This window comes from Cavia porcellus, unplaced genomic scaffold (assembly GCF_034190915.1).
Source record: "Cavia porcellus strain 051 isolate PalLab524CR breed Dunkin Hartley unplaced genomic scaffold, mCavPor4.1 scaffold_20, whole genome shotgun sequence".
NCBI lineage: Eukaryota > Metazoa > Chordata > Mammalia > Rodentia > Caviidae > Cavia > Cavia porcellus.
The window spans coordinates 11,121,942-11,143,637 of NW_026947503.1; the positions used below are offsets into that span (position 1 = coordinate 11,121,942).

Here is a 21,696-nt window from a genome sequence, read left to right on the forward strand (position 1 = left end):
ATTTAGTCTCATCTTCAAGACTGTTCATCTAAGAAATATTTTTTAAAAGTTATTTCCATTATTTGCCTGTATTGTTGTGTGTATTTTGACCTTCAAATTCATAACTAAATCTATGAAGCGTGGATAAGTACAGAAACTTCTGGATCTGCATAATTGCCTCTACAGTCTCTATTTTCTGTTCTATGTGGCACATTCTCCATCAGGAGCTGTCTCCTCAGAGTGGAGGAATGCAGCCACAGTTACCATGTTGGCTGGTTATTATTAGGCATGGACATTTGGGGCCTTGTTTAAATAACTTACAGCTTTTTCCTCCTCTTGGATTTCTTACTGGTGTCTCCCACTGGCCACAGACAACCACAGCCAGGCGGTCTTATAGCAGGCGAGGTCTTTGCATCACTAGCTGAAAAGTGAGTTGCTGTAGGAGCTGGGAGAGCTGGCAGAAGGCACCTGTAGCGCATTTCCCCTCCCTTCGTTCCTCCCACAGATAAAGGGCTATGTCTATTTTCTCTCTTTGGATCTGACACATCCCTTCTGATGCGTTTTCTTCACAGTCATATTATTTTCTGTGGTAGGAATTCACTTGTCCTAATGTTTATGCTGAACAAACTCGCTGGTATTTAATCTTCAGGATCAAACTCAAAAACGTTTAATCTTTCGCCTACACACACACACACACACACACAAAGTGGACAAAGAACACACAGATCAATTTCAGCCTTGGAAGGGGACACTTGTGTGTTTTGAAACTTTGCAAAATTATTAAGGGGAATACTTGTCTTGACATCCCTTTGCCAGGGAAACTGAAAAGATCACCGAGGTAAAAAGCTTTCCAAAATGTAAATCATGTTACAAACTTGTTATTTCTCCTTTACCATTTCTTAGATTATTTTTTCGCTTTGTGAAGATGGACCACAGTACGCGGCAAAGGCACTGAGAAACTGACTCATACAACTACCTAAGTCTTTATTTTTTACTCTTTTTTTTTTGTTTTGTTTTAAAAAGACAGTCTTACAATGTACTTCAGCTTTCAACTCACCATGCAGCCTAGGCTGGTCTGGAGCTCGCAGCAATCTTCCTGCCTCAGCTTTCTGAGTGCTGGGATAAGAGTGTGCTACCACAACCGGCTTTTTCTTTTTATAGCCTTTCTCCCATTCCTCTTTCGTTCACTATTTCCTTCTCCACCCTTCTTTTTGTAGCTTGCTTACTTATACCTTAATTTAGGTACTCTGGAACATTGCACGATTTGGCATACGTATTTCGCAGTTAAAGAGTAATTTAATCCGTGAGGGCTAGTGGAAGGACGGGACAAAGCACAAACGTATGTTCTAAACTGTAAGCTGAGCAGTTTAAGAGCTGAGGAAGCTGAGGTTGAGATGGGCAACATTATAAATCCCTCGCAGAGGTGGCAAGAGACTCTGCTCCCGCTTCAGAGCCCGCGCTTTGAAGGCGGAACTCCGGGAAGCTTGGCGATGGGGCGTGTCCGGAACTCGCGCAGGGAGCACGGCAAAGCGAGGACTACAACTCCCGACCTGCATAGCGACCAAATCAGGATCAGGCCGGGCTCCGCGGCTTAATTCGTTTCGCTTCTTAAAACAGACACTGATGTCTCGGGAGTGCACACAGTCATTACAGGGTGTCTTCAAGTTTGTCGGGTGATGCAGGCGCTGGAAAGAATGGGTGAACACCCCATTCAGGAGGCCTTGCGGAACGCATTGTTCCACTGGCCGAGTTTCCGGGGAACATTAGTAGTGCAAGGCTTCGTGGCGCCACAGTTTAATTCTCCGGCGGCTGCAGATTGAGGGGACGAGATGGTTTTGGCCGGGCTCATCAGGAAACTGGGTACAGTCTGAGTTGCCCTTCACGCGAGGCTTTCTTTTTCTGTGGCATAGTCATGCCAGGTTTCCGTGGGCTGGTCTCGCCTCGCTGGTTCCCTCTTTTGTCACTGCTTCGCCGGGGCACCCCCCCGGGGACCTTCCCGTTCTTTGTGTGCGCTCGGCAGTTCGCGTCCCGAAAGTCTCGGCGGCCCAACTCTGAAATAACTGGTGTTTTGTTTCCTTCTCCAACCTGTCCACATTCCCCAGAGTAAATTACAGAGTTTTAGAATAAGTTGTAGTCGGACATCTCCTCGCAGTGGGGAAAGGCTCTAGCTTTGTGCTGCCCTGTCTTGACAGGTCACCGGCTGACTGAGATCCGGGAGCGCGCGCTCCGGAGTATTCTCTGCAAGATGGATCTTAGCTTAGTTTGCCCTGCTGACCTCATTCAGGAAAGGCTGCTTTTTGTCCACCTGCTGGAATGGTTCAATTTCCCATCCGTCCCAATGAAAGAGGAGGTTCTCAAGCTGTTGAACAGATTGGTTAAGGTAAGATCGTTTCAAAGCAGAAAGTAATAAAATCAGTCTGCCTTAGTCATGTTGCATTCAACTTTGGGTCGTATAAAAGGATTTTTAAAACAAGAGATGCTGTGTTTGGATTAATCCGGGTGTATGTTGCACCTCTCCCTTTCTTTTTATTTGTGGAGTTACATCTCATGTCGTCCACCGGGTTCTGAAGTGGAACAGAACTATCGCTCAAATCATTTGTGGCGGTTACTATATGTCATTTTGGTTTTCCTTGTTTTCTGATATTTGTATGTTAAAAATTGATGTGTCTGTATTAGAGAATATACTTAATATTATAAACCATATCGAATAAATAGCACACATGTGGTAAGTTCCTTACGCTTATCTGTTTTTTTAGGTTTATGTTTTTATACCTCTAGTAGTTGTCAGGGTCAGATATTAAAATATATGTTTAACCCTGTCCGGTGTTTAAATAGCTGCATTTGTAGCAATTCTTATTTCTTTGATAATCTATGACTTGATGGTGGGAGAGGATAATACGGTGTCAGTGGAAAAAAGTAACATCTAAGAGTGGGAATTGATAGTATGCATTTCGAGTTTTCAGTGTGTTAGTGTGTCTCCTAAGTGTCGTCGAGTATTTTACATATTTCTCTATAAATTTAAGTTGTGTTCGTAGAAGTTATTTAGGGTATGGCAATGAAAGATTTGTTTTTCAAAAAAGAAACAGTGCCATAGCAAAAATAACTTTATGTTTTGATGCCATAGATATTTAAAGCTTTGTCTACTTGTAGTTATTGTCAAGATTATCCTTTTTCTTTTTTAGTATCCTGCAGCAGTCCAGCATTTGACTGACCTTGGTGCTGTAGAGTTCTTTTCTAAGCTTAGGCCTAACGTGGAACCAGTTCTACAGGCTGAAATTGATGGCATTTTGGATGGACTTTTTGTTCTTCCTTCAGAAGTTCCTGCAGTGTATTCTGTCACTTACCACCAAAGCAATCAGACTGGTAATGCTTTGAAATCAATTTGTTGGAATCTGTTAAAGTAAAAATATATTGGTTCTAACGGTTAATTTTAAAGAAAACACATTAGATTTAAAAATACTTTCACAATCTCCAAACTTGTTTTTCTTGTGCTAAGTTACATGACTTTGACTTTTATTCCCCTTCTAGTATGATTTAAAGATGATACATTTGTATCTATTGCTTTTTTTGGTCAGGCCAAAAAGATGCTGGGACTTTGATTTTGTGCCACTAAGTACAGATTCATTTCTTTACAGTAACAACATATTAATAGATGGATATTATGGTTGCACATTCCTATGCTCCCAGCTACTGGGGGGGGGTGTCTAAGGTGAGAGGATGGTAAATTTGAGGCCAGCACGGGCAGTTTAGTTAGACCCTATCTCAAAATAAAGTTAAAATAAAAAGGCTGGGGATGCATGGGCTGTGGGTTTAAGCCCAGTACTGCAAAATGAAACACAAGCCCTACACATTTTTATTGCACACTAATATGTGTCAGACATTATTTTAAGTGCGTATAGCCACATTTTTACTTTGTACTGGGGCATAGTGATAAGCCCTACTTCATGATTTTTGCTTTGGAGACCAGTTAAAATGATGTAATGCTGATTTTGTGGACTACAATACTTAGTGTTACACTAGTTAAAATCATATGGATTTAAGTCCTACTTCTGGTGCTAGTTTTGTGATAGTGGCGCTTCTCCAAGCTTCTCATTCCAAGATCAGCATAAAAAGAAAGAAAAAAAATACATTCTTACAGAATTGTAAGGAATAGGATCTAGCATATATTAAAATAATGTTAAACACTTTTGGTATTCTTATTTAATTTTAATGCCCAGTGTAGTGTCATGCACAAAGGAAGCCTTTGAATGGATTTAAAGAAAAATATGCTCTCATGATTTATGTGATTGAGTAGTAAAAATATTTTTGATTGCTTAATCTGATAGATGGTATTTGTATCATTGCAGTTCTATTGCCCCAACTATTGATACTGTTAACAACAGTAACAGTGTTGGGAGCCATTAAAGCTAAAAATTGACCAAGCTAAAAATTGTGCAAGGCTGGAGCATGAGCATTCCAAGAACAAAGAACACCTGGGGCAAACCAGGTAACAAGCTGCTTCAGCTCAAAAAACAGCAAGCTCCAAGACAGTCTGAACAGTGGGTTGCTAAGACAACAGAGTGTCATGTGACATTAAGTTGCTAAACCACGTAAATAAACACCCCTGCAGTGAGGAACCTTTCCTCCCATCAGAAAGATAAAGATTCCACCTGACCCCAACTTTGTTCTTTGTTTTTCTCATCACCTCATGGTCCTTAACCCCAAGAATCTCCAGAGCAGCTGTGGTCACAGCATAGCAGATGTCATTTATGAGTTTCACTATGGGGCACTGAATGTTTTGATTTAAGGACATGTGAAAGCAGCACTTTGAATGAGATGCTGTTAGTGTTATTTAATAGATGAGAAGAGAAATGTAGAGTAGCTTGCTCCAATTTACCAACTATTTTGTGGTAGAGCTATGATTTTGATTGCTGTATCTAGCGCCAAAATCTGATTGTTACTTTACATTTTCTGTGTTATCACAAATAAAGTAGAATCTTAAATTTTGAAATTTCAATCTAATTCCTTGCTGGTGAGGTCAGAGGAATTCATGGGTGTCCAACCTTTTTGGTTTGCCTGAGCTACTTGAATACAAAAGAATTGTCTTGAGCCACATATAAAATATATAACATAGTTAATGTTTATAAGTAACAAAACTGCCTTTATTTATTTATTTACTTTTGGTACTGGGTATGGAACTCAGATCCCTCACCTGAAGGGCAAGTACCCTATAGGCCATAGGTTAACATACTGCTAGGGCTAACTTTTAGTTATCTGTGTTGATGTTAGGAACTACTGCCATGAAACTTCAAGCACAAAGTTACAAAATTTAGTTTTAGCCTTTTTTCTGAATCCTATTCTCATTGCAGCTGAGTATGTAATGAGGTAGGTATTCAGAGGTATTGAAAAATAGTGATTGACTCCTTTTTGACAATTTTACTGCCTTTAAAATTTACTAATAAAAATTGGAGTAACTGGGAATTATAAAATTGGAGTAGACATGAGGAGGGAGGCAGATTAAGAAGCAGAGAGGGCAGTTCTTGACTGCTTGGCAAGAGACTCTTCATGAGTATTGTGGATGTTTTTATTCTAACAAGAACTATTTTTCTGATAGTGAGAGTGGAAAACATCCCTCAGTTAGTAACTGAAGAGTCATATGTTTTCCTTTTCGAGAATAGTCTATTCAGAGAAAAAACTAGATGCATTTTTTTTAGTTTTTAAAATAATTGAAAAACTTAAAATATTGCTATTTTAATAGAGTAAATTTTTTAAAAAAGTAAATTTTACTTTTGGCAATTAATCAGTGATAGTTTTCTATCACTATGTATATATATATATATATATATATATATAAATATATATATATATATATTTTTTTTCCCTTTCTCTTTTCAGAGTTGTCACAACCTGAAATCTTAACAGGATACTTTCCCCAACATAAAAGTAATTTTCAGCAAATGAAAGTGCCTCCTAAACCAGCCGGTATGTATTTGTAGGGAAGTAAAGTAAATCCTGCTGATATGATAAATGAAAAACCAGTATATTCTTTGCCATTGCTATGCAGACATATTATTGTCAAACTTAAGTGTCTTAGCACCAAACTAAATGTTTCAGTTGCTTCAGATTGGTTTAGAATATAGAGTTTAAATGGTAAAATGTTATGTTAGTATAAGTATAGTTGAGCAGTCATTCAGTAAAGGATATCATTAATGCTTGGTGCCTATTGAACACAAATTTGTTGTCAGGCATTGTGCTGTGCATGTGCTATACATGTGTCACCCATTTTTTAGCTTACTAAATCATCCATTTACTCCAGTCAAAAACTCAGGATCTTCAGTTTCTTTTTTCTTTTCTTTTTTAACGACTTGTCCAACTGAAACTGATTACAGAGTACTGGTTTAGCTACCACTTCCTGGAATCTTCTTCAGGTCTGTAGGCGTGTGTGGTTTACCTGGCTAGTCTTGGTTTACATGGGTCCTCTGCTTTAAAAAGATATTCCTAAAGATTCTAGCCAGTGATCACTTTCTATTTATGTTTACTGTTTGCCCTAAGACATTTTATGCTCTGAAATTGGTTATTTACTTTGTTTATTCTTTTCACTATAAGCTTAATTATAGCTGTGAATACTAGTTTATTCCTAGTTCCAAAATAATACCCAAAATGCATTAAATAATCAGTGTATGCACTTAATTTGTGCATTATATCTATTTAAAAATAATGTGAATGAGGGTAATTTAAAAGTATGTTATTTTTGTAGATTTCTGTTAAACTACTTTGAGCACTGATATCTCATTTTTCAATCATCTTTAAATCATCTTCCTAAAAGTTTAAATGTTGACACCACCTAAGACATTAGAATGTGACTAGATACAGTGTATTATTATGTGAATATTATTAAAAATCTCTGTAAGTAAAGGACAGTTTTATCCAAATGCTGTTTTCTTTTTATGGCAAATCTAAGCTCAATGTTCTGGTCAGCCACAGAATAAAGTGGAAATTTTAATTGACAATTTAAATGTGATTTAATATTGATTTGTGTTTAATTTTCTAATTCTTATTTTAATGAGTTTTGTTAAATTATGAAGAGTTATTTATCCTGTTTGAGAAAAAATTTGCAACTGATCATTTTAGGTTGATACAAGCAATAACCTTTATTTTAGGACTTACTTTAATGGTAAAGCCTAACTCTTAACATTGTGAATTTGTCATCTTTTCATTCTTTGACATCTTAAGTTTTGCTTTTGCATTAACAGTAAATCAAACTGTGAAGTGTTTGAAGTTTTCTACATTTCCTTGGTTACCTCTAACAACTACAGACAGACATGTTCTCTCCTCTAATGAAAGGTACAGTGCGTGATGTATTCAGATTGTTTATAACCAGTAAATTTGATAGAAATTTTATATATTTTCATCTGAAAAAGTTGCTAACTGGTGTGAAAGGTAGTATTGGGCATATATAAATTTCAGTATTTCAGAAGGAAGCCATAAAATTCCTATTTGTCTTAATCTGTTATTTAGTATTTTCTGTAATTGGAATCTGATATAGTTCTTTGTGATGTATGTTCTTGCTCATTGGCTAGGTTCTCTGATTGGTTATTGTTTATGCCCTTAATAGCATTAATTGTAGCATTATGATAGTTTCAGGTTCACGTAATGTTTCATATGATATAGTTACTGTTCTTACAGAGCCTTTACTGAAGGACACAAATCTCACAATTATTATATCATAAAATATAGGTGTTTGGAAAAAGCACTCCTTAGAGTTGTGTACTGACCAGAAAAAAGACTTAAGGAGCGGTAATGCCTCAGCTGAAACCTGACGGATTGATTATACTTATGCCATTAAGTTGCTTAGAATTTTGTTTAGTCAAACTTTTTTAAAAATGAATATTACATTTTGTAGCTCTTTAAGGAGTAGTAATCACACTTTGATATGGAACACCTGTGAACTATTGAAGGATGTTATTATGCAAGATTTTCCTGCTGAGATTTTTCTGCAAAGGCCAAAAATTGTTCAGGTGGGTGCCTCCTTTAATTGTTTTAGTTTTTTGAAGTCAAACAAATTTTGCAGAGTAGGAATTCTTCAGAAGAAAATTTCCATTAATGTATTTAAAAAGGAAATATTTGGTAAACCAAATGTATCCTTTGTAATCTTTGACTTACTTTGATAGTTATAGTTCTTCCAAAAAGTAGTACAGTATTTTCATTTGACACCTGAAGTTGAATTTACCTACTTTGAATTACCATTTGTGAATCCCTTAAAGAAAAGAACAAACTTTGAGAATTAAGGTTGAGCAGTGGTAACATTTATTTACAGTAAGAATAGCATCACTTTTTGAGTATTTTACATGTTTAAGGCATAATGCTAGATGCTGAAGAAATACATCAGCAACAAGTAATAGTGACAGGTTCTTTTCTTTAGTCTGTTGCTTATGACAAACCTAGAGCATCTAATAATGACTGAGGATGAACTCAGGGCTGGAATGTGTACCCGTAAATGGCAACTATTAGTACATACATGCAAATGATAGCAGAGGAAAAGCTGGTAATTACCCACGCATGACAGAATGATTGAGATGTTTGAGATGAGAAGGACTTGCTGTGATTTTTAAAAAGTTGTGTGTTATGTCATGTCCTGAATGGGGAATCATTCCTGTCTTCCCTCAGAATGTGTATTCAACTAATAGATTTTAGACATAAAGAAACACTATTTAAATTTCATTGTCTTATTTTGACTTCATTTCTGCACTTTGCTGAGTCGTTTTTGCCCATGTCTGTTTCTTAGGTCTTACACATTGGACTTATTACCTGTGATTGTTGACTTACCCTTCCTTAAACTCCACATCCTTCTTAGAAGTCAGGTGCTTTATTCCCTTTGTCATGCTCACTATTCTTCTTTTCAGAGCCTGTTGTCTCTGTTGAAACTGGCCTTTGAAGGAGATGGAAAGCATCGCCTGGCTCTGCAGTCTGTGTCTTGCTTGCAGCAGCTGTGTACATATTTAAGAAATAGACTTAACTTTCACCGAGATCCACATTTTTTCTCTAATAGACAAGGTATTTGTGGTTTATGTATTCATTAGCTACTGGTGTTATATGAAGGTTCTTCTGAGACTTGTCCATTTGACTGGCTTTAGAGTTTGCTGTGTGGTCGTTTTTCAAACATAAACTTTCACTCCTAAATGTAATCCAGGCTTTGAATGGAAACTGGTAGTAGAGCTACCGGATCCCATGCTCTTTTTTATTTTTCTGAACAGGCAGGAGACCTTTACCAAGTGTTTTTGTTTCTTCTCCTACACACGAGAAGATTCTCTGTATAGTGCAGTACAGTCTTAAGTACTAGGATGCTGAGTATGGTTATTTATGTCATTTCTGAGTCATTGTAGCCATGTGTATATGATTTTAATAAGTTGTAAGACCTAAAAATTATTGATTCATATTTTATCAAAACTATTTTTACTGACTAGTGATGTAATTGGAGTATGTGTTGGCAATGCCAGATTTTTCAAAGAAGAGACTCTGCCTAATGGCCAAATAGAGTGTAAGATGGGCCTTAACAAAACATTATCTACAATTTAAGGTTTCTATGTACTTAGTGAATATTAAAGTACAGCCATTTTTCATTATCTCACGGGCAATCTCTGTTTTTTGGGGGAGTTTCACTGGTCCCAAGCTGCCTCACTGTTTATGCTTTGTGCTGGCTTTATTATAGACTCAGAGAGCCTGGGGTTTCCTCGGGAACATTCTTGAGGTATGACATTCTGCAAATAACTGACAATAAAGCTTCTGGAAACCCCATATGTCAGCAGAATGAGTTCTCGTATTGCTAAAGAAATAAATGATAATCTATAAGTTATTAATATATTAAATGTTTATTTATCATCTATTAGTTGATACTCCAGCTTCTGTGAAGGTATAAAGTGGAATAAATAGTTACAATCCTCATCCTTATGAGCTTATATTTTAGATGACTGGGGAAAGGTGATAAACAATCAGGTTTGTTTTAGATAAGCAGAGGTGCTTTAAGAAAATTAAAAAGGGGATGTGACAGAACAGGACCAGGAAAACAGCTTTAGATATGGTGAGCAAGGGAAGCCTTTCAGAGGAAGTACCCTGAAGGGAGACGGGGTGCTCTACTTCAAGAGCTGCCAGAAGAGCATGCAGGTCGGGGCTTCAGGGCTGTGTGAGAGTGATGTGCTTAGCTGCAGACGTGCAGAGGATGGGAGTAGACGGTAGAAAGCCCAGCTGAGGGCAACGACAGAAGGGGAAGCTAATTAGGGGCCACCGTGTATTGATGGAGACTTGTCTGTATTACCATGAAAAGGATTTTGTATTTTCTTTGAAATGTATAAAAAGCTCTTTGAGAGCTGTTGTTTTCCCCTTTTTAAATGCTCTTTTCAACTGTGTCTTTGTATCTCTCTGTAGCATAAAAACTGCCATGATAGCTATTTTTATGTGTTCATTACAGTGATGTTTTGTTCACACTGCTGTGTCACCACTATTCTGTTCCCAAATGTTTTCATTTCCTAAACAGAAACTCTGTAACTATTAAGTAATAACCATTTCTCCTTGCCCCAAATCTGCTGGTCATCTCTAATCTACTGTATCTTTCTGAAATTATCTATTTTAGTGCCTTATACACAGGTGATGGTACCATATTTGTCCTTTTTGTGCCTGGTTTGTTTCTCTTTTAATGTTTTTAAGCTTTATGCATGTTGTACCATGTATCAGAACTTCAATCCTATTTTTGGCAGAGTAATATTCCATTGTGTATCTATACCATATACATTCATCTATTGACTACCTTTTAGCTATCGTGAATATTGCTTCAGTGAACATTGGCATTCATGTACTGTATTTATTTAAAGTCCTGTTTTAGTTCTTTTGAGTACATATCTAGGAGTACAATCGCTGGGTCATATTGTTAATTCTTGTTTAGTTTTATGTAGAACCATCAAACTATTTTTCACAGTGGCATTTAACATTCTTTCCAGCAATGTATGAAGTTTCCAATGTAGTGAAATTTCCAGCACTTTCCTTTTTTTAAGTCATTTTTAATAAATATGATGTGCTATGTCACTGACGTTTTGATTGATTATATTTTCTTAAAGATTAATGGTGATTGACTGATGATTCACCAGGTTTTTTAGGTGCTTCTTTTTCATTTGTATATCTTTGTAGAAATGTCTGTTAAAGTGTTTTTCCCAATTTTTAATTGGATTAATTTTTTCTTGACTGTTGAGTTTTAAGAATTATGTATTCTGACTATTAAACCTTTATTGGTTCTGTGATTTGCAAATATTTCTCCAAGTTTATAAACTGACTTTACACTTTCTTGATACTGTTTTTTGGTGTGCCAATATTTTTAAAGTACATTTTGTTAATGCTTTTTGACGCCATATCCAATAATACTTTGCCAAATCCAAAGTCATAAAGATTTATTTTCTATTAAGAGCATTATGAGTTTGACTTTTAAATTTAAATTGTTGATCCATTGTGATTTAATTTTTACATGGATTGAGGTAGTGGTTCTGAGAGAGTTTTAAGTAGGGGGATAGTTAAATAAGTACTGTTCTACTTGCTAATCTCAAATATCAGTGACTACCTTTGGCGAAAATACTTGCAGAAAAGGTTAGTCTTTTATTTTTGTCTTATTTCTACTATCTTAGTTTTGTTATTTTTTTTTGAAGAGTGATATATATATATATATATATACACACACACACACACACTATAGAATCAGGAATTTGTTTGTACTAATGAATTTTATTTCTTTCTTTATTTTTCTAGATACAATTTCCCAAAATTCTTCTATGTCTTACTGTCATGAAACAAGAGGTACTCATCATTCTCAGAATCTGTCCCCAGGAAGCAGCAGCCCTCGGCCTTCTGTTATTGGGCGCACAGGCCAGCGACCCAGAGGAGATGGCCAGGATTGGGATGCAGTGTCCTCTAGGTAACTGATGGCTGTGCCTAATGGACATTAGGAAAGCCTTGTTAACCTGGGTGTGTTTTCTTTGTAGAGGTAGATTATTCTTTTTTCTTTTTTTCTTTTTGTGCTGGGGATTGAACTCATAGCCTTGCACTTCCCAGACAGACACTTGTTTTGCTGAGCTAAATCTCAGCTAAAGATAGATTATTCTTCTCAGTTTTCTTTGTTGAAAAATCATTCTATGTATTAGCCTTGCTTTCAACCTCTGGCTTTCTTACATTTTTGATCAGGATTCATAGTGAAGATAAATATTACATTATAACTTAGCACTCAGTACACAAGTATATACTTTGTGTGTGTGTTTGTGTCCACCAAAAGAACAGGTTCACAAAATACTACTTTGTGGCACTGGGGATTGACCTCACGCTTGCCAGGCAGGCACTTAGGTCTCTAACTACTGGCCTTGAACTATTCTTTCTATTCCTTTCTGTGTCTGTAAAAGGAAATAATTCTTACCCACTGAGTTTTTATGTTATGAATAATATGATGAAGTATAAAAAGCTTGGTTTAAATGATTTTTTTTTTCTTGCGGCAGAGTCTTGCTGTGTAGTTCAGGCTGGCCCTGAACTTGTGGTTATCTTCCTGCCTCAGTCTCACAAGTGCTGGGATTACAGGGCTGTGCTACCATGCCTAGCTTGATGGATATATTTTGATGGTATTTTTAAGCACTAGTCACTATTTATTTATTTATTTATATTGGTATGAGGAGTTGAACTCACAAACTTGTGCTTGCCAAGCAGGCACTGTGCCGCTGAGTTATATCCCTAACCTCTAGTCAAAATTTAAATGTGTAAGTTTTCATGAAAGGAATGACTGGAAAATATTTTTATTAAAAAAGAACTTGTTCAAGGTACATAGTTTATGATATTTTATTTGTGTAAACAGATTTTTCTTATACGAAGTTAGCCCAAAGAGGTTAATATGATAGTTGCATGTTACCTTATCCTAAGCTACAAACATTTTAAAAACGTAGTAGTCTCATCTTTAGTGTCACTGTGAGTAACGTTTGGTAAGTTGACCACATGTGTTTGGACTTATTTTCTTGCGATACTGCTACTACTGCTATAAACCAACACAAATTCAGGTTTGCTTGGTGTGTAGTGTTAGGCCACAGTGTGCTTTTCATACTTAGTTTCTTTAAGTTGTTTTGGAAACAGTTAAAAATAAATAGAATTGATATTGTTTTTATTGTCATCATTTTACACAAAACCTGGCATTTTAGAGAGATTAAGACATACTGTTTGGTAAAGAGCAGAGCTGGGGCTACGTAATATCATAGCAAAGCTTGTGCTCCTAGCCTTGGGTTATAATTGGTTTATCAGTTATGATTTTTACTGTACCCTCGTAAATACCTTACTACCTCATTTTCTAGTGTGTTCCATGCTTATAAGTTTTCCCTCCCCAGTAAACAACTTTCTCATGGGGCATTTTAGAGATTAAGAGAAACCCAGGCCAATTCCATATTTTGTGGTGCTTAGGATTTTGAAATTGGAAAAAAATGACAAAATAGATAGAAATTTGGGGACTTTAAAAATGTTTAATAGTAATAATATATCTCTATGAATCCACTTTGTGAATAACACCTTAAGTCAAAAATTTGGGGACCCAAAGTAGGAATTTTTGAATAAAGAAAGCCAAAGAAGACGGAATTTGGGTGGGGACTGTATTGGTAGGCAAGTGCTTCAAGACTGATCTGTATCTGTATCCTTATTTATTTATTTAGAGACAGGGTATTGATTTAATCACTAAGTTTCCCATGCTGTACTCAAACTTGTGATACTTCTGCCTCAGCCTCGCAATACTGACGTAACAAATATGTACCACCATGCCCAGCAGGTGTGTTTTATTTTTTGGGATACATTTTCAAACTCATTATATTATGTTTCATGTACTAAACAATCTATTTCTTATGATTTTTTTTTTTTTTTTCTGGGAACATCTAGGTGCTAACATTGGTTTATTTAAACATTTGGTCCGAATCACAGAGAAATCTTAGAAACTGAACTAAAACTTTCCTAAGAGATTACAGGGCTTTGCTGGAAATCTGCTTGTTTTCTTTTAGAAGCGAATAGATTTATCAATGCTTGTTTGGTTACTACTGTAAGAATGTTGAAATGTTCAAGACTAGGAATTTGAAAAGGAAGATATAAATGATTTTTTGGCTTCATACATAGTTTTTGTTTTTTAATTTTGTGGTGCTGGGAATCTAACTCAGTTTTGTGCATACTAGGCAAGCATTCTTAACACTGAGCTGTAGTACCAAGTTCTTTATGTATGATTTTAAGTCCTTTTTATGGACTTTAGTCTCATGAATTTTTTCGAGCTTTTTAAACATCTGATTAGTATCACCTGAAGTAACATAATTGTGGTCATTATGAGGCTTTAATATGCAAGGCAGCACGTAGACAGTAATCTGATCGAGGACTGTTTCTGTACTCAAATGGATCGTGTGTTTACTTTATAGTGGCAGTAGTGGTCATGCCCACGTGAACTCTAGGATATCTGTCCATTCGCCTTTGGATGTGGGGCACATAGATCTGCCAGAGTTGGAAACTGAAGACACTTTGGAACTACAATTCCAGCAGCTCAGTCTTCCCCAGTTCTGTGTCTCTGTTCTGGAATCCGCAGTTCCTCTCTTAAGTACAGGTTAGTTGTTTTTGAAATCCTACTTCTTTAACAATGTGTCTTATCTAGATTTTTTCCAGTATTCATTCTTTCTTTTTTTTCTTTTTTCCTCTTCCATGTTAGGGCCTTTAGAACCTAGATTTACCTATGTTTTTGAATACACATTCTTAAGAATTTAATAACATTTTTTACCATTTCTTAATTAAATCAGGGTGCCATGGAATGCTGTTCAGAAAGAATATCCCTTTTCCATTTAAGAGTCCTTATTGGCTAAGGCTTCCGCCTCTGTAGAGTACTGACCATAAAATGTAACTGGAAGAAGTGTAGTGCTTGACAAGGCCAGAATAAAAAACATCTTGGGTTTTGCTCTTTTGAAACTTTTTGAGTTACTCTCAGTTGTTCACACTTCATTGATTTTTTTTCTAGTCATGGAAATATTAATAACTGGGTTCTTACCTTTGTAGTCTTGTTTTCTTTAAAAAACTCACATATTTTAGGGTGACATTTTTGCTCAAATATGTTGTTTTTTTTTCTTTTTTGGGGAGAAGGGAGGACTACTGGGAATTGGACTTTTGACCTCGCAGTTGCCAGGCAGGCACAGTGCTGCTGAGCTATGTCCCCAGCCCCCTAAATACTTCTACTAAAGAGTAATAACAGCATTATGGCTAATAGCTAGTGGTAAGACATATATACTGACTTTCCACTATGTAGTTCAGCTGTTGTGCTTGGTTTTATGCACCTAATTCCATGCAGCCCTCACACCAATCCATTTTCTTTTTCCTCTAGTAGTTAACATTTTTTTTTTTTTTTTTTTTTTTATCAGTACACGTTTGGAATACAGGTTTACTTTGATCCAGGGAGTGGGTACCTATACTTAACCTATTTTGATTCCCCACCCACTTCTTCCCTCTGTCTCTAGGTTGCCTTTCCCGATTTTCATTATTATTTTTAGTTCATGTTTGTGACATATAAAGATTACCTTCATTGTGAATAGTTGGAATATGTGCACGACACATGTTAACTTCTACATAGGAAGAAAATAAAGTTTCAAATGATTTATAAACTTACGTAAGTCAGAAAACTAAGAGTAGGGACTTGACTCAGACTTCAGAGCCCAGTCTATGCTTCTAGGCATTGAGAAGCACTAATGATTTTTATTTTCCATTTATACTTTTAGTAGCTAATGTGCTTTTTAGGATACAAATGAAAGATAAGTGAGTTTTACCCATTTTAGTTCATATTATTAGAGTAAAATGTATATCTTATGTAAGAGTTTATTTTTTAAGACCTATGGTGATTTTTGTTGTTGTTTTTTTGCTTGCCTGGAGGAGATGAGGAGAATAGCAGAAATGAGAGAGATATTTAGGAAGCACTGTCCTTTTTTTATACTAAAGCAAACCTTTGTCACTCAGTGAAAAACTGCTTTTAGGAGTTAGGATTATGCATTCATTCATATACTAATAATGAGAAGTAAAGGAAGATCTGAATTTTGGGATCATAAAATATTTTTGTTTATCTGCCTAGCCTACTGGAAGAACATTTTTAGACCTAATGGTTTTGCATTTAGCCTTTCTTAATTAGCTGCAAAAAGTCAGATTGACAATTATAAAGCTATTATCTTGGTATATAAAAATTTCTAAATGTTCTCCTGCCCTTTTGTAGTAAATTATTGCATAATTTGCAGTTACTCAATTTTGCGAGAGATTTCTAAGAGTATTTGCTCTAGCTGTTCTAATGAAAAATTAATCTAGATCCTTATACTGTATTTTTGGCTTTACTTTTATCATTGGAAATTAGCTTTACAATGTGGGATAGGAAAATCTTCCGTGAAAGTTCACATAGGAATTATGGAGAGTGGGATTCCTTTGTTTTTCTCTTCTATGGAGAAAAGATTGCTTTGGTAGGCTGACTTGACAGCACAGTTTCTTTGGGAATGTTTCTGGAGGTTATAATGGGAATAAGTTTCTTCAGGAAATATCCAGGCTTAGCTTTCTAGGTAACTCCTGTGTGGAAAAACAATAATCTGATAAAGTTTCAGCCTTCTAGTACTAAGTGGAAATTATTTTCTAGACTTGCCTGGCACTTTGTCACATATTATGCATAATACCGATGGTCTCTGAATTTGAAGAATCACTTTACTCTATCTTGCAGTAGTTTTAGATTATTGCTATTCTCTTTATGAATATATTTCTTACTTTTGAATGCATTTGATCATCAAGAAGTATTACAATTGAAACAGAAGTCTTTAATGGTGTTTATAGATTGTGACTTTCCTATTTGTCACTAAGTAGTTCTAAGAGCATTTTGAAAAAAAAAATAGGAACTTGCATGATTATATTAGAGGATTCAACTGATAATTTGAAATTGAGTCCTTATCTTCTCCTTATCATTCTCCTATTTCTATTTCTAGGTAGTAGACAAATGATAATAAGAGTTTTGGAATTGCTTGCAGAAGATATGATACTAATTGATGAAGCAATTTCAGCTAATATTTGGGATGACAGCAGCCTTTTTGCTATAGATATGGTGAGAATCAATGTTTTCTTTAGAATATGGTAATAATATTTAATTTCTATTCTTTTAATTTGTTTTTATTGTCTTAGTCTTTTTTTTTTTTTTTTTTTTTTTTTGAGACAGAGTCTCACTGTGTGGTTCAGGCTAATTTTGAGTTCACTATGTAGACCAGGCTGGCCTTAAACTTACAATCATGTTCCTGATTGTAACATGATTGTAACAATCTCAGCCGCTGGAGTGCTAAGATTGTAGGTGTGCATTACTGGGCCCAGTTTCCATTGTCTCATTATATTTTGAAAGCTCTTTTTTTCTTTCTGGCACAGTGTATTCCAGAATTTCTATCTACCTCAATGTTAAGAATTGAACTCAGGGACTTCATACTGAGTTATATCCCGTTTTCTTAATTTTAGGATTTTTTTTTTTCCTGAGACAAAGTCCTGCTGAATTGCTTAACTGCTTATGTTGGGCTTGAATCTACAATCCTCCTACCTCAGCCTCCTATAATGCTAGAATTGCTGGTGTGTGCCATTGTGCCTGGTTTTTGATTACTTTTAATAGGGAAGATCTATCAAAACTAATAACAGATCACTCTGAGTATGTATAGATATTGTGATATCACTCTTCCTTTATAATAACAGAACTAGGAAATATATAATTTAAAAAAATCATTAATTCATATTGCTATTTTTCTGATTTTTAAATTCATATTTCTTGTACATTTATTCATCAGAATTCTTAATTCCTAACAATACAAAAATAGATTATTAGCTTTAACCTTTAGTATACAAAGAATAAGTTTTTTTTCCCTAGACTAAATCTCCACTAAGGATACCAGTAAAATACTCTCTTAAAGTTACTTGAGACAGTTCTTTCCTCTGTTATAATTTCAACATGTGGTTCTATTTGCTTGAGTTTATTTACAGTGATTGCAATTCTTTTCTCTTCATAAGTGCACAGCTCAGAGATGTCTCCCTGTCATCTTGTTCCCTTTGAGGAGCTGTCCTTATTGATAACCATGTTAAGTTTAGTTTCCAGTTTATTTCTTTTTTTTTTTTTTTTAAATTTTATTTAAAAGGAAAAAGAGAAAAAACAAAACAAAACAAAGCGGTGTAAGGGTACAAGTAATACAGAACTACAAAACAAAACAAAACAAAACAAAACAAAACAAAACAAAACAAAATAAAAAAAAAAAACAGTAAGAAATCACCAGTTAATAGATTACATATTATCATCTTAGAGATAGTTGCTCAAGTCACAGTATCAAAGCATACAAAGTGGACATTCAAACAGTGAGACTGCAAACAGTTGTGTTCAATGATCCAACCAAAAACATTAATATGATCAGCTATTTAACACCCCTAAACACACTTGCTGGTGTATCCTTTAGAGCACTTTTTTTCCCTCTCTTTTTACAACAAAATTTACACATTTTGGATTTTATTACTTCTTAGTTCTTATTACTTTTTTTTTGGGAAAGAATAAAGTCAAATATGGCAAAACAAAGCTGTCAGTCAAAACCAAGGATAGACATAGTACATGATGTAAGAACCGAGTATAAGGTTATCAACAATGGTTACCGTAATGTTTCTTGTTTCCTTAAAAAGAATTGTCTATCTCATTAGTATTATAAAGTTGAACAAAACAGTAGAGAGCAAGACCAATAAAAAAGTTTCCAGTTTATTTCTCCTATTTTTTTTAAGTATAAACAAAGTAGTATATAGATTCTTACCAACTCATCTATACTTTATATAAAGGTAGACTATTATATACTTATTTTACATTCTGTTTTTATAACTTAAAAATACATAATAAATTCAAAAAATAATAGATATGGAGATTATTATATATCCATATATGGAGATCTTTCTCATTCTTTTTTCTGGATTGCAAGTACTTCATTGTATATTTATTCATGCAGTGTCTTATTAAATATAATTACTAACATAAATTGTGTGCAATTAATAATGTACAAGGATGTCTCTAAGGTAGATTCAAGGATGTTATTTCAAAAAGTAAATATATTTCTAGGTGTTAATATTGTCAGATTCCCCTATACAGCTCTTCCATTTTATTCACCCACTAGCAGCATATTAGAAAGTGTTTTCGATTGAGTGAAGGAGGCATCAGAAAATGGAAAGACATTCTTCTGGCTGGATAGAGAGAAACAGTATTGTAAAAATCTGCATGTTTTCAAAACTGATAAGTAGATTTAATGCAGTGCCAATCAAAATACCAAAAGCATTCTTCATACAACTAGGAAAAGACAAAAAAAAAAAAAAAAAAAAAAGAAAAAACAAAACAGTCCTAAAGAGTGTATAGAACCAGAAGAGACCCAGATAGCAAAAGCATTTCTGGCCAACAAGAACAAAGCAGGAGACATCAAAATCCCAAATTCAATGTTACATTATTCAAAAACAGCATAATCCTGGCACAGAAAACAGATATGTAGACAAATGGGATAGAATATAATATATAGAAGTAGCCCCATAAAAACAAATGCTGGAGAAAAGCCTCTTTACAAATGTTACTAGGAAATCTATTGTCCATATGCAAAAGAGTGAATCTAGACTGTATCTCTGATGTTATACTCAAATTAAAATGGATTAAACTGCTAGAGTTAAAAACAGAAACACCAAATCTCCTGGAAGATAAAATAGGTAAACCACTTGATGCAGACATAGGCATAAATAAGGACTTTCTGAACAGAACTGAGTTGGACAAGTAACATCAGAATCAGCAGAAGGCACTATATCAGATTAAAGAACTTCTGTGCAGCAAAAAACCAAAACAAACTAACAAAAAACCCAACAGTGTGGGATTTTTAAAAAAACTTTTTTTATTTTTTATCATCTACTCCTTAAAGGACTACTATCTAGAATGTATAAAAGACTCAAGAAAAAAAATTATACCCCCCAAACAAAAGACTCAGTCAAAAAAATAGGCAACAGAAATGAATAGACACTTTTTAAAAGATATACAAATGTCCAATAATACATGAAAAAACATTCAGCCTATTTGGCCATTAGAAAAATACAAATCAAGGTAACACTGAGATTCTATCTTACTTTGGAAAGAATGGCTACTACTGTGAACTCAAAAAACTACAAATGCTGCTGAGGTTGTGGGCAAGAAGGAGCCATTCTGTATTATTGGTAGGAAAGTCAACTGTTAAAACCACTTGGGAGTCAGTGTGGGGATTCCTCAAAAAATTAGATTCCATTTAGTCTAGCTGTTCTCCTTCTAGATAACTGACTGAGAGTTAAAACTACATTATAGTGATGCATGCACACTCATGCTTATTAACAGCACAGCTCACAGGAGCTCAGTCTTTAAATGGCCAATATACTCAACAGATAAATGAATATGGAAAAAATGTGTTATGTTCACATAATAGAGTAATACTCAGCAATAAAGAAGGATAAATTTGAGTCATTTGTTGGGAAGTAGTTTCATCTTGAGACCATAATGCTAGTGAAATAAATAAGACAAAGATTAAATATTGCGTGGTTTCTCTCTGTTTTTGGCTCTTTTAAAATTTTTTGTTAACGCATAATTGCAGTACATAACATTTACCTTCCTTGTGTGTGTATGTTTGGCACGTTTGTGTAACACAAATTAATGTATTTTTTCAATCCTCTCTCCCTTTCCTCCCTCCTGTCTCTTTATCTCTCCCTTTCCCATTTGGGAGAGGTTTAACTCCTTATTCCTACAATCTTTTATTTTATGTTTCTCTAATAAGAGAAATCTTGTGATATTTAAAGTTCTGAGTCTCACTTATTTCACTTAACATTATAGTCTCAAGGTGTGCATCTATTTTTCTACAGAGGACTCAAGTTTAACTTCCTTTGTAGCAGAGTAGTACTCTATATATATAGAAATCTGTAGTATAAATAATTTAAAGAGCAAAATAGAAAATGGATTGTAGGAAATGGTGCAGTAGACCTTTTGCAGTTTGGAAGGAGATCTAGGCATGGAGGGAAAAGAAGGAAGAGAAGGGACAGAGGAAGTAAAAAAGGATTGGAAATCAGTATGTACATGTTTGACCCCACATAATGACTATATTAATTCTGTATCACAAACATATACTAATAAAAACTAAAAACAAGATAGAATGCATTTCTCTCGTAGCAGACAAACCTCAGATTTTTGGCATCTGATAAACATTATATATCTATGTAGTATTAATTCACACTTCTCCAAGAAATGTGAACATTTCTCGATAATTTTAAGAGAGAGAGAGAATGTGTGTTTTCCTTAAAAGTTTGTATATGTATATCCGTTTTTTTTTTTTTTTCTCTTGGGTCATTAGTCTTTAGGCCCTCTTACTGATCTGTAAGAGCTCTTTATATATAAAGGAGACTAACATTATGAAACGAGTTGTAACTTTTGTTCTTATTTAGGTGATGGTGTTTTTTTTTTTTTTTCTGCTTAAAGACTTAGACTTTATTAATGCTGTTTCAGACAATATAAAAACCTTCATTCTCTTTATTTTCATATAGCTGGATTTTTCTTTTTTCTTTAATTGGTTCTGGATCTTGATTCATAGAAAGACTTCTCTCGTTGGGAAATACCATGCTATATCTTTCCATTTTTTAAATCTTGTATATTCA

The 21,696-nt window shown here is 34.8% G+C and overlaps 1 protein-coding gene across 3 annotated transcripts in view; it reads left to right on the top strand.

Annotated features, from left to right (window-relative positions):
• Positions 1-1,575: 1,575 nt before the first annotated feature.
• Positions 1,576-21,696, top strand: part of Rttn (rotatin) — a 182,362-nt gene continuing 162,241 nt past the window's right edge. For 2 of the 3 annotated variants that reach the window (XM_003466520.5, XM_063231469.1), the window contains exons 1-10: positions 1,584-1,839; positions 2,172-2,359; positions 3,162-3,342; positions 5,854-5,940; positions 7,212-7,302; positions 7,862-7,976; positions 8,862-9,012; positions 11,746-11,911; positions 14,412-14,593; positions 16,983-17,098. In XM_003466520.5, coding sequence (XP_003466568.2) covers positions 1,809-1,839; positions 2,172-2,359; positions 3,162-3,342; positions 5,854-5,940; positions 7,212-7,302; positions 7,862-7,976; positions 8,862-9,012; positions 11,746-11,911; positions 14,412-14,593; positions 16,983-17,098 — 1,308 coding nt within the window. In that variant the 5' untranslated portion in view covers positions 1,584-1,808. Of the gene's footprint in view, positions 1,840-2,171; positions 2,360-3,161; positions 3,343-5,853; positions 5,941-7,211; positions 7,303-7,861; positions 7,977-8,861; positions 9,013-11,745; positions 11,912-14,411; positions 14,594-16,982; positions 17,099-21,696 lie in introns of all 3 variants that reach the window. The other variant, XR_010041369.1, reaches the window with a different exon arrangement.